General features: G+C 33.2%; 1 protein-coding gene across 8 annotated transcripts in view; it reads left to right on the top strand.

Moving 5' to 3' along the window:
* Positions 1-10448, top strand: part of LRCH2 (leucine rich repeats and calponin homology domain containing 2) — a 115886-nt gene extending 105438 nt beyond the window's left edge. For 3 of the 8 annotated variants that reach the window (XM_087860226.1, XM_087860223.1, XM_087860225.1), the window contains one exon: positions 731-3491. In XM_087860226.1, the coding sequence (XP_087716352.1) occupies positions 731-850 (120 nt within the window). In that variant the 3' untranslated portion in view covers positions 851-3491. Of the gene's footprint in view, positions 1-730; positions 3492-3539; positions 4726-6055 lie in introns of those variants that run through there. The other 5 variants (XR_015723447.1, XR_015723448.1, XR_015723446.1 and 2 more) reach the window with 5 other exon arrangements.
* The last annotated feature ends 2917 nt before the right edge of the window (positions 10449-13365 follow it).

Genomic DNA, 13365 nt, shown 5'->3' on the forward strand with positions numbered 1-13365 from the left:
AACAAAATGTACATTTTATTTTATTTTATTTTATTTTATTTTATTTTATTTTATTTTATTTTATTTTAAAGATTTTATTTATTTATTTGACAGAGACAGAGACAGCCAGCGAGAGAGGGAACACAGGCAGGGGGAGTGGGAGAGGAAGAAGCAGGCTCATAGAGGAGGAGCCTGATGTGGGGCTCGATCCCACAACGCCAGGATCATGAAGGCAGACGCTTAACTGCTGTGCCACCCAGGCGCCCCAAAATGTACATTTTAGATACAGAGAACAGAATGGTTTTTGCCAGAGGAGAGTAGGTGAAATCAGGTGATGGGGGCTCAAGAGGTACAAACTTTCAGTTAAAAAATAAGTCCTGGAGATAATGTACTGCATAGTGACTACAGTCAGTAATATTGTAGAGTATACTTACAGTTGCCAAGAGAGTAAATCCTAAAAGTTAACTTTGTATTGTGATGGATGGTACTAGACTTATTGTGGTGATCATTTTGCATTATACTCTATGCATATTTCAAATCATTATGTTTTACACCTGAAACCAATAGATTGTTACATGTGAATTACACCTCAATAAGAGAATTAAAACATTAGAATTTAACTAAATTAGAATGGTGTACTTTTTACTTGAAGTTTTACGGGAAACATTTTTAAAATCCAGTTCTGACTTGTTTAGGCTTTACTGCACTATTAAAAAACAAATGTTCTGATATCATTTATTTTGTTTTTCAGGAAAGACTGTGTTTGCCTCATCATATTTTGGAAGAGAGAGGTCTTGTGAAAGTTGGTGTCACAGTTCAGGCTCTTCTTGAATTACCTACAACCAAGACATCTCAGCTTTCTACAGCTTGATGTAACATTTCAAAATTATAAGTGTATAGTTGCATTTATTTGAAGTGATTTCAAATATCTCAAATTCATGATAAGAATGTCTAGTCAAAAATAATTTTATTAGGTCAAGCCTTAGGTTTAAAAAAATCATGTTAAAACATCAAAATTAAATTTGAATTGCCCAAACTTCTTTTGGGGGGGAAACTGGATTAACTTAATAAGAGTTTTTGGTAAATTCAAATTCTCTTTTTACTAAGTCAGTTGATAACCTTGATTATTTTTCAAAAACCAGATTGATACTAAATTTAAAATGTGGTTTCAATTTAATAATCACATTAGGTTTAATTTTTTATATCATAGCGTACTAGTAAACACCTGGATGAGGTAATCATTTTTTTACCGATTTAAAACTATATTTGAGTTATTTAATACACTTCTGATTCTAGTTTATACACAGTTTCTTCAATCTTTGGTCTTAGTTTTCTAGAAAAAAATGAGTAGAAAATGCAGAACTCTGGCTTTATATTAAATTCTTTTAGTATTATAGGTTGGTGCCAAAATATTTTCAGTTGTACTGTAGATTGTTTACATGTGAAGTGCCTGTGTAATTGATGACTCTTAGTCTTAAGCATTTTTGCAATTTCTTTTTATGTATTAATGGAATCAATGGAACTTTAAAATATTTTAGTAGATTTTGTAAGGTCAGTAATATGTGAGGATTTAAATATGCCTCACATTGTGACATTTGTGGTTTTTTATTTAGTCCATTGCAGTTTTCCTTAAATTGGTTATGTCATGTTGTCAAAAAAAACCCCAATGTTAATATGCTTAATTTATGCTATTTAATTTTGCAAAACTTAATCATCTTTTAAAATGTATTATTTGAAGAGTATTTTATTTCTGTATTGAAAATGTTACACAAAGCAGTAAGGTTTTTGAGAAGTAGCAAAGTACTAATTATCAAGGACATTTTGATAAAACTGCCAAAGTTTGGGTTTATGTTTTGACTTTCAGTAACATTATGTCAGTATGCTGCCATTAGTTTTATTCAGATTCAGAGAGCAGCAATTGAAGAATAGATTTTTATTTGAAATCTGGCCATCCGTGGATCCTGTAAATCTTATGATCCTCAATTAACAAGATGTTGAATTAAAGACCATTCTATAAATATTTTCATAAGTATACTATGTTACAAGTCCTTGTTTAATTTGGAGATGGATAAATTTGTTGGTAGTAGTGCAGGAATTTTTCAAAAACATTACTGTAATGAATAACTCAGTTTGCTATAGGAGAAACTTAGTATAATTACTTTTGTAGTAGCCAAGCAAGTACCATATCTTAAATATGTGATTATTTGCACTTGTTACCTCTTAATATGGATGCAACTTATTAAAAGTGTTGGCCTGGGTATTTCAAAGGGTATATATAAAAGGTAAAAACTAGTGTGCCAAATGGTATAGTAAGGGTTGTTTTAGGAACAACTCAACTAGTTTTGATCAGTTGGCATGAAGCCATATAATTAAATTGTGGCATCAGAATACAGATGTGTTCTTTACATTCCCCAAGTGTGAAATTGGAGCTTTTAAAGAATTAAAGCTTCTTATGACTATAAGGTTTAAAAATTAAATTATTAGTAATTTATTACTTTAACTATTTGAGCTAATTAGTTACTATTTTTCAGTTGGATCTAAAAAAAACTTCATTGGCATAATCAATCTCCCTAGTGAAAACTTGGGTAATAAAGGTAAGAAATGGCAAATAAATATCTTAAGTTGTTAGTTTTTATTGTAGAAATTTGACAATGTTACAAATAAAATGACCAGTAAAAGCTACAGCAATCATTCATACTGCTTTCATAGTTATCATGCTGTAGGAGTCCTCTTAATAATCAACCTAGATGTTAATTATTTTACAAGTATTTTCCTATTTCATATCATTGAAATATTAGTGAAATTATAGGCCATTTCCTTATTGCATTTCACTTACTTGTCAGTTATTACCTTAAAGGGAAGATACACCAGAACCTTATTGTAGCATTCTTTACTGCAAAGCAAAATTCCATTTAAGATGGAGCCATCTGAGGGCTGTATCATGTTAGTTTATTTACTGTACTGCCAGAAGGCAACACCACCTCTAAGTCGGTTTCTCAGCATAGTCCCCAAGGACACATTTTACCAAGGCTCTGATATATTTCTTTTATTAGTTTTTAAATAAGTATAAATTTTATTCTAAAGGGTTTTTATGGTTATTTTATAGTTATTTTACTTCATCAATTATTGAATTAAGAATGATTATAATTATTTGAATTGGATTTGTGATTTGAAGAGGGTTAATCAAACTGAAATATTTTATTAGGCCCTAAAAAATGTAGTAGATAGCTACTTCTGCTAAATTTTATTACTGTATGGCACAAGAAAGAAGTGATGTTGGATATGTTAGAATTGAAATAAGGAGTAAAAATGCATTACCATTTGTTTAATAATTATCTCTACAGAATGCTAGTTTATTGACTTTTCTAAGTGAATTTTTTGAAGAATTCAGAAATCTTTGTATTGGTCACAGATCTATCATAATTGATTTTCTGATGCATTTAAAAATAAATGGAACACTAAATGTATATTACCGATGCAAACTGTGGATAAAGTTGAATGAAAAAATTAAAGTCTGAGATTTCTTTTCTCCTTTTCTACCTCTTCTCTCAATATCACAGCATCCATCTTTTCTAGGTATTTGGTAGCTTGTGTCTATATTCTCTACTATGGAAAAATAGACTTCAAGAGGATATTCCACGTAAGTTAAGAGTCCAGATTCTCTTTACATCGTGTTATTTTCAGTAGACAATGTTTTCTTTAAAACACAATAATTTTCTAAGATATCTTCACAAAATAAATCACCTTTATATAAGTTAAACTCTTAATATATATAAGTGTCAGATAAACCTTTACATAAAATAAAAAATAGGATAGGTCAAATTGTGATTATTTGTATTGTAGATGTTACTGTGAGGTATATAATTGAATTACCTTAAGCAATTTGATTAAAAAATAGTCTTTCATTTTCAAGTAATTCTAGTTTTTAAAAATTCCACATATTTATGAACATGATTGTCGTTTATTCATAATTGTTACTCATCCTTAAAGTGGAAGGTTATTCAGGTAAATAATATTAAAGATTATATTGCCCCTGTTTTATAGTCACCCTAAAGTCTCAGATTTAAAGAAGTACTTAAGTAAGTAAATATTTGGCATAAGTTGTTTGAAAAGTACTCTAATTTTACCACAGAATTTTGAATTGTCTTTATTTGCTTTAATAAATTTTGATGTTGTACATGGAATGGTTCTAAGGATCTCAGGAACCTATTTCAGCATCCAGAGTGCTCTGAGAGACTGGGTTCCCTTTGATACCTTACTGTATATTGAATTAATTTGGAAATGCCTAGATATCTTCTGTTCCTTAAGGCACAATCTCTTCTATTTCTGTATTTTAAAACATGACCAAAATCCCTATGCTTATGGTGTTTAAATAGCTTAGAATTTCCACAGTGTGTGTTTGTGTTTTGTGCAAGGCTCTAGCTGTTGTAGCAAAGTAGAGTCTTAACTACATTGGAAAATCAGAGTTTTTAGAAGTTATGAGAATTCTGACATCAGTAGTTTAGGATGGGAAGTTGCCGATTGAATCATTTAAAAGTTACCATAATTTGTAAAAAGAGAAGATTCTTTAAAATGTGATCTTTTAGGGGCACCTGGGTGGCTCAGTCATTAGGCGTCTGCCTTCGGCTCAGGGCGTGACTCCGACAGTCTGGGATCCAGTCCCGCCTTGGGCTCCTCCGCTGGGAGCCTGCTTCTTCCTCTCCCACTCCTCCTGCTTGTGTTCCCTCTCTCGCTGGCTGTCTCTCTCTCTCTCTCTCTCAAATAAATAAATAAATAAAATCTTAAAAAAAAAAATAAAATGTGATCTTTTAAAAAATTTGAAGAAATTATTGTAATCTATTTTCTTTGATTCTCAAATATATAATTTTATTACCCTGCCACTTTAAGATTAGAAAAAATTAATTCATTTTTACTGTATGCCATTAGTATTCATCAAGCGTCTACCTGAATAAGTGAGAAATATATTAGGTGTGTACATATGCAAATGTATAAATAGAAATAGATTTTTCAGATAGCAAATTGAATTTTCTAGAACTTTGTTCGTGTATTGCAGTCACTTCTAATGCAAAGAAATAAAAAGTAATGTATAATTTATGAAGTAACAATTAAAATTATGCTATAGGACAGTGATTCTTACACATAATATGCATATGGATCACCTAGTGACCTTATTGACCAAATAACAATTGATTCAACAGTTCAAGGATGGGCTTTGAGATTCTGCATTTCTAAGAAGCTCCCAAGTGATGCTGATCCTGCTGGTCGAGTGACCAGTTTTAGTAATAAGGCTGTATGGTTGTTCAAGCTTTATATTGATTTCAGTTTATTATATTATACAATAGTAGTTTGATATTTTACGTGATGCTTCAAGGTCTTTATAACAAGTACTTAACATTTTTTAATAGGTCTCTTTTCTGAATTGTGTTCTACTTTATTAAGGACTTTTAGATTTTCTTTTATGGTTTTATTTAATTATTTTTTTAAGTTATTATTTTAATTCCAGTTAGTTAACATACGTGTTTTATTAGTTTCAGGTGTACAATGTAGTGATTCAACAAATCTATACATCACCTGGTGCTCATGACAGGTGCACTCCTTAATCTCCATCATCTATTTGACCCATTTCCATAAACTCCCTCTTCTTTTATGGTTTTAAAAGATGTGCTTTATGCTCTGATTAATATTATTTCATATTTTTATTTTCTTTTAAAAATCTATTTTAAACACACATGACCATGTAATTTAAAAGTAAATTAGTCACATGAATAATAAGACATATATTTATAAAATCCAAACAAGTTAATATAATGTTAAATTAGCGACTATTAACATATAACACCTTTCTTTTTTGGAATGCTTAGAAAACTACACCTATTTTTCATGGTGTTGATGTTAGTCCATTCTCCTCTTGCTAGGCAACAAGTCCCCTTTTGGTTTTAAGCTCAAAGCATACTCATTCTTTCAGGCTACCATGATGAATGTAAAATTTGAGCCATATACAATACGTATTTATTTTATATATTTATGATTTTTTTTTATCAGAGTTGATACCAATTTTTGTAATTTTCAATTACAGATTATATCCCCACCAAACAAATTGGAAAAGGTATTTATTTTTTTCATTCATTTTTATGGTAAATTGTATTGACTTAAAACGACTTAAAACATTTGGAGTCATTTATTTTAATGCCTTCCAAAGCACGTGGTATAGTCCGTTCAAAAACAAATTAAAATCCAAGTTCGCCTGAATTACCAAGGGCAGTCGAATGTCTTCTGTGGGAAGATGATTCATTTACTCTGAAGAAAATATGGGAAGGTTAATAATTAAATATAAAGAAGGGAGGGAGAGCAGAATCATGTGGAGCATTAAACTAGATGCCTTTTTATAATTGAATTATAAATAATGCAATTTATATGTTTTTACTTATGTTTATCTCTCATTCTTAATCTTTAAAATTTAAGATTAGTATTAGAAATTAGTATAATGCTATAACCCAAATTATAAAATTGCACTTAATTGTATATAATCATGCTCATTAGTAAAGAAACATGTATGAAATATATACATTTTTTTTACAAAATGTACAAATACACCAAATGTACAAAGGTACCAACATACAAAATATTGTTATAATTCCTTGTTATTTGGTACCACCAAATTTCCAGGTTTTTTATGTATAAGGAATAGTTAATGATACACTCTTAGGTATAATCATAAAAAATTTAATGCCATAAAAGATTTTAGAATTTGTGTACTGCTGCTCTTCTATGCTTCAGACTAGGAAGCTGTGGTCTAGAATTATAGGACACAGAGGCCAAAAATAAATCCATACCTATATGGTCAATTAATCTATGACAAAGGAGAAAGCACAATGGGGAAAAGACAGTCTTTTCAATAAAGAAAACCTCAAAATGGATTAAAAACCTAAATGTGTGAGACATGAAACTATAAAACTCTGAAAAAAGGAAATAGTACTTTCTTGGACATTGGTCTTAGCAACATCATTTATGTATGTGTCTCCTCAGGCAAGGAAAACAAAAGCAAAAATAAACTATTGGGACAACACCAAAATAAAAGGCTTTTCCACATTGAAGGAAATCATAAAACAAAAAACCAACCTACTGACTGGAGAATATATTTGCAAATGATGTTTCAATAAGGGGTTAATATCCAAAATATATGAAGAACTTATGCAACTCAACACTAAAAAACCTCAGACAATCCAATTAACAAATGAGCAGAGGTTGGTAAGTTCTTAATAGATTTTGGATACTAACCCTTTATCAGATATGTCATTTGCAAATATCTTCTCCCATTCTGATAGTTGCCTATTTTGTTGATTGTTTCCTTCACTGTGCAAAAGCTTTTTATCTTGATGAAGTCCCAATGGTTTATTTTTGCTTTTGTTTCCATTGCCTCAGGAGATGTGTCTAGTAAGAAGTTGCTATGGCCAATGTCAAAGAGGTTACTGCCCATGTTCTCCTCTCAGATTTTGGTGGTTTCCTGTCTCACATGTAGGTTTTTAATCCATTTTGAATTTCTTTTTGTGTATCATGTAAGAAAGTGGTCCAGTTTCATTCTTCTGCAAGTAACTGTCCAGTTTTCCCAACACCATTTGTTGAAGAGACTGTCTTTTTTTCCGTTGAATATCCTTTCCTCCTGCAATGTCTATAAAGAATTTATCAAACTCAACACCCGAACAACAAATAATCCTGTTAAGAAATGGGCAGAAGACATGATTAGACATTTTTCCAAAGAAGACATCCAGATGGCTAACAGACACATGAAAAGATACTCAATATCACTCATCATCAGAGAAATACAAATCAGAACTACAATGAGATACCACCTCACACCTGTCAGAATGGCTAAAATTAACAACACAAGAAACAACAGGTGTTGGCAAGGATGCAGAGATAGGGGAACCCACTTATACTGTTGGTGGAAATGCAAACTGGTCCCACTCTGGAAAATAGTATGGGGGTTCCTCAGAAAGTTAAAAAAAGGGGTGCTTGGGTGGCTCAGTTGGTTAATCGTCTGCCTTCGGCTCAGGTCATAATTCCAGGGTCCTGGGATCGAGCCCCACATTGGGCTCCCTGCTCAGCAGGGAATCTGCTTCTCTCCATCCCTCTGCCTCTCTCCCTGCTCATGCTCAAATGAATAAATAAAAATCTTAAAAAAAAAGTTAAAAATAGAACTACCCTTGGGGCATCTGGGTGACTCACTCAGTTGAGTGTTTGCCTTTGGCTCAGGTCATGATCTCAGGGCCCTGGGATTGAGCCCTGTGTCATGCTCCCTGCTCAATGGGGAGTCTGTCCATCTGCCTCTCCCCCGCCCCTGTTCATGCTCTCTCTCTTTCAAGTAAATAAATAAATTCTTTAAAAAAATTAAAAAAATAGAGCTACCCTATGACCCAGCAATTGCATTACTAGATATTTACCTATAGGATACAAAAATGCTGATTTGAAGGGGCAAATGCACCCTGATGTTTATAGCAGCATTATCTACAATAGCCAAATTATGGACAGAGCCCAACTGTCCACCAACTGATGAATGGATAAAGAAGATGTGGTATATATACAAAATGGAATATTAGCCATAACAAAGAATGAAATCTTGCCATTTGCAATGACATGGATGGAGCCATAGGGTACTATGCTAAGCAAAATAAGTCAGTCAGAAAGACAAATACCATATGATTTCACTCATGTGGTGTTTAAGAGACAAAACAGATGAACATAGGGGATAGAAAAAAAATAGAGGGAGGCAAACCATAAGAGACTTTTAACTATAGGGAACAAACAGGGTTGCTGGAGGGGAGGTGGGCAGAAGGATGAAGTATTAAGGAGGGCACTCTTGATGAGTGGGTGTTACATGTAAGTGATGAACCACTAAATTCTACTGAAACTAATATTGCACTGTATGTTAACTAACTAGAATTTATCTTTAAAAGATTTGTTTATTTGAGAGGGAGAGAAAGAGGGAGTGGGGGAGAGGGGCAGAGGGACGTGGAGAGAGAGACAATCTCAAGCAGACTCCCTGCTGAGCATGGAGTTTAACTCAGGGCTTAATCCCATGACCCCCAGACCATGACCTGAGCCGAAATCAAGAGTCGGATGCTCAACTGACTGAGCCACCCAGGAACCCCACTAACTAGAATTTAAATGAAAATTTGAAACATCAAAAAATATGAACAAAGGACCTGAACAGACATTTTTCCAAAAAGGACATACAGATGGCCAACAGACACATGAAAAGATGCTCAACATCACTCATGATGAGGGAAATGCAAAACCACAATGAGATATCACCTCAAATCAGTCAGAATGGCTAGAAAAAAAAGGGACAAGAAATAGCAAGTGTTGGCAAGGACATGAAGAAAAGAGAACCCCTCATGCACTATTGGTGGAAATGTAAATTGGTGCAGCCACTGTGGAAAACACTATGCAGGTTCCTCAAAAATTTAAAAATAAAAATACTATGATCCAATAATTTCACTTCTAGATATTTACTGAAAGAAAACAAAAATGCTAATTTGAAAAGATATATGCATCTCTATGTTTATTGCAGCATTATTTACAATAGTCAACATATGGAAGCAGCCCAAGTGTCCATTGATAGATAAATGGATAAAGGTGTGTGTGTGTATGTGAGAGAGAGAGAAAGAGAGAGAGAGAGAGATGGAATATTAGCCATAAAAAAGAATGGGATCTTGCCTTTTGTGACAACATGGATGGACCTTGAGAGTATTATGCTAAGTGATATAAGTCAGAGAAAGACAAATACCACATGATTTCACTTGTATGTGGAATTCAAAAAACAACGTACAAACAAAAAACCAGATTCTTAAATACAGAGAACAAACTGGTGGCCGCCAGAGGAAGTTGGGTGTGGGGATGGGTGAAATAGATAAAGGGGATTAAGAGGGACAAACATCAAATTATAAATAAGCCACAGGGATGAGAAGTATAGCATAGGGAATACAGTCAATAATATTGTAATAACATTGTATGGTGGCAAATGGTAACTATACTTATCATGGTGAGCATTGAGTACTGTACAGAAATGATGAATCAATATGTTATACACCTGAAACTAGCATAACATATATAATTCTACTTCAATAATTAAAAAACCCCACTTTTCAAGCATTTACTACATACCTGGTGTTGCTGTTGTAGGTCCTAGTGGTAATAGAGATGATGAAGACACGGTCTTTTTGTTTGGAGCTTTATAAAATAAATCTGTTGCCAGTTTCTGGCTGATGCATTAAAAAAGTTATTTAATATATGTTCATAATATTAAATTTTGCTGTTGAAATTTATCATTCTTCATGCTCATGTTTTGCAATCTAAGTTTTAACATTTACCTCCCAGTATTACAGTTGTCATTGAAAATTCATTTCTGCTAGTTGGTCCCAATAATTCTGTTTCTTTGAGAAATAATCCTATTTAGTTTGAATAATTGTATATTACACTTATGTGGAGAAAATATATTCACATATTAGTCAATTATTTTATATATGACTATGTTTCATAAAATTATATATTTTCCTAAAAATAACATTTTGAAATCATTTTTGAAGTCTTTCTCCGTGTGAAGTTTTAGAATATTTCACGTTAGTTTAAATGTAATGCTTTTGTGTTTATGGTTTGATTTATTTTAGATATACCATTAATACATCTCTGAAACTCTGATTTTTTTTTTTTTTAATAGTGAGAGAGAGAGCTTGAGGGTGGGAGGGGCAGGAGAGGGAGAGAGAGAATCTCCCAACATGGGGCTCCGTCTCATGACCCTGAGATCATGACCTGAGCAGAAATCAAGAGTGGGAAGCTTAACGGACTGAGCCACCGAGGCGCCACTGAAGCTCTGATAGTTTTTGTCCTAGGGAAATGTTAACCGAAAGTATTTTTAAAAAAGGTTTATCTATTTTTTATTTTTTTAAAGATTTATTTATTTACTTGAGAGAGAGTGCGAGTGGGGGGAGGGTAGAGGGAGATAATTTCCAAGCTGACTCCACACTGAGCGTGGAGCCTAATGCAGGGCTCCATCTCACTACCCATGAGATTATGACCTGAACTGAAACTAAGAGTCGGATGCTCAACAGACTGAGCCACCCAGGCTCCTCTCAAAAGTATTTTTATTTTATTATTATTTATTTATTTATTTATTTATTTATTTATTTATTTAAAGATTTTATTTATTTATTCGACAGAGATAGAGACAGCCAGCGAGAGAGGGAACACAAGCAGGGGGAGTGGGAGAGGAAGAAGCAGGCTCATAGCGGAAGAGCCTGATGTGGGGCTTGATCCCATAACGCCAGGATCACGCCCTGAGCCGAAGGCAGATGCTTAACCGCTGTGCCACCCAGGCGCCCCTAGTTTTTAAACAAACAATATGGTACAAGGATACATTCCTTATTTTCTGTACTTGTTTTTAGATGCTTTTGATATTTGAAAATCATATTGGTAAGATTTATGTCAGTAGGGATATCATTCTTTAATTGCTCTTTTATTCATTTGACCTGTTATTTCCAAATGTTTTTTCTATCAGCAGCCAAGTTGGTGCTGATAAATGCAAAGGGAAATGTCTTTCTTTCTCCTGGATCTTTTCATAAACCAAGGTGGCTTTTTAATGTTGCTTCTGTACTTTTCAGCCTGGTTAATCTACAGGAAGGAAAGAAGGGAACACCACAAGTAATGTTGTGTTGCTTTGTGGCCTAGACCCAAGTGTTTTTCAGCCAGACCCAATGGGTTGATGTGGAACTACTAAAAAATAAGATGTAATATTTAGTGAGTTGTTACTATGTGCATAGCATTATACTGTATCTTTTCAAGCATTATCTGATGTAATCCTCAGAATAACCCTGTGAGATCGGTACTGTAATTATTTTACTTTTATAGATGAGGAAAACTAGTCTAGAGGTTAAGTAGTCTGCCCAAATTTACCTGTGTCATAGGTGGAAATCTAGAAGACTAAGTATATCCAACATCAAAAAATGTTTATTCTATCACAGCACCTCTTGGAAATAACGTTCTGTGTTCCTCCTAAGGAATTAATTGTCATGCATCCTTCACTTGCTTATTTTTGTATTTTAAACTATATTTGCTCTATGGCATATGTATATATCTGTTTTCTGTGTACATATGAATAGTAAATTATTAGCTTATATTTGCATTTTAATTATTTTTCTTATATGGGGAAATGTCTTGAAAAATTTGAAATAACATTAGGCACTATGGCATGTCTTAATACTTGAGTTGTAAATCATTTAGAAAATACTCAATATCTGTTACATGCCAAGCATTGTGTCCTGAGTACCAGATATGCACTGGTGAGTGAGACAGATATTCGTACCCTCATGGGTCTCATAGTCATGGCAGTCTTTCAATATTGAGTGTCTTGTTTAAGAGTTGTGTTTTGTAAGTCTTCTATGACTATTAAATGTAAATGCTTTATCACTTACCATTTGATTTATACCTCACTCTTAGAAGTAATATGATGGTTTGCAATAAAAGTAATCAATAAAAACCCTCATATATCCAGTTAAGATAATAATCCAATAAAGAGCCAATAAAGAACACAAGCCATGTAATGGGTTGTGTAGGGGAACAATTAAGCAGAAAACCCAGACTCAAGTCAATTACTACAGTTTTATTAAAAATTTAGGTCTCACCCTCCTGCCAGATAAGGAATACATTTGTACAGGAAGATTGCTCTTTCCCTAGGCTTTGGAGATCATTCAGTACTGCATTTGCTGAACCTTAAGTGTAATAAACTCTGTTATGCATTGTGCACAGAGCATAGGCTTTGTAGGACAGACCCTTTATTTTTTTTTTTGTAATTTTATTTTTTTATAATAATTTTTTATTATATTATTTATGTTAGTTACCATACAGTACATCCCTAGTAGGACAGACCCTTTAATCCCAAATTCCTTTACTAGCTATGGAACTCTGTGCTAACTTAACCTGTCTATTTGGCTACTACATAGAGTAGATGAAATGGAAATTTTGTAGATTGCCCAGCATAGCTCCTCATGTAAGGTAGGTTTCCTCCATTTCGATATTAAGCATGTAGACGGTCAAAGATATTTTGTTGTGAAAATTATATCCTAATTCATACAGAAGCCTTATATTGGTCAGCCACAGGATTACCTGTAGGTAGGTACGAAAGTTTCTTTATGAAGGAGTATCATCTATTTAAAAGTCTAACAGTTGTTCAGTTGAAAGTCCTGATTTCCACTATAATGCAGAAGAGATTGCTTTAAACCACAAGGTATTAATTATCTCCTTAGCAGTAAAATAACTTTAATATGTTTCCTACCATATTAAACACTTCAGTCTTAAGCGGGAATGCTCTCTCAGTGGTCCAACCAGAGATAA

The sequence above is a fragment of the Ursus americanus genome, chromosome X, assembly GCF_024610735.1.
Source record: "Ursus americanus isolate L20-20 chromosome X, mUrsAme1.1.p, whole genome shotgun sequence".
NCBI classification, from domain to species: domain Eukaryota; kingdom Metazoa; phylum Chordata; class Mammalia; order Carnivora; family Ursidae; genus Ursus; species Ursus americanus.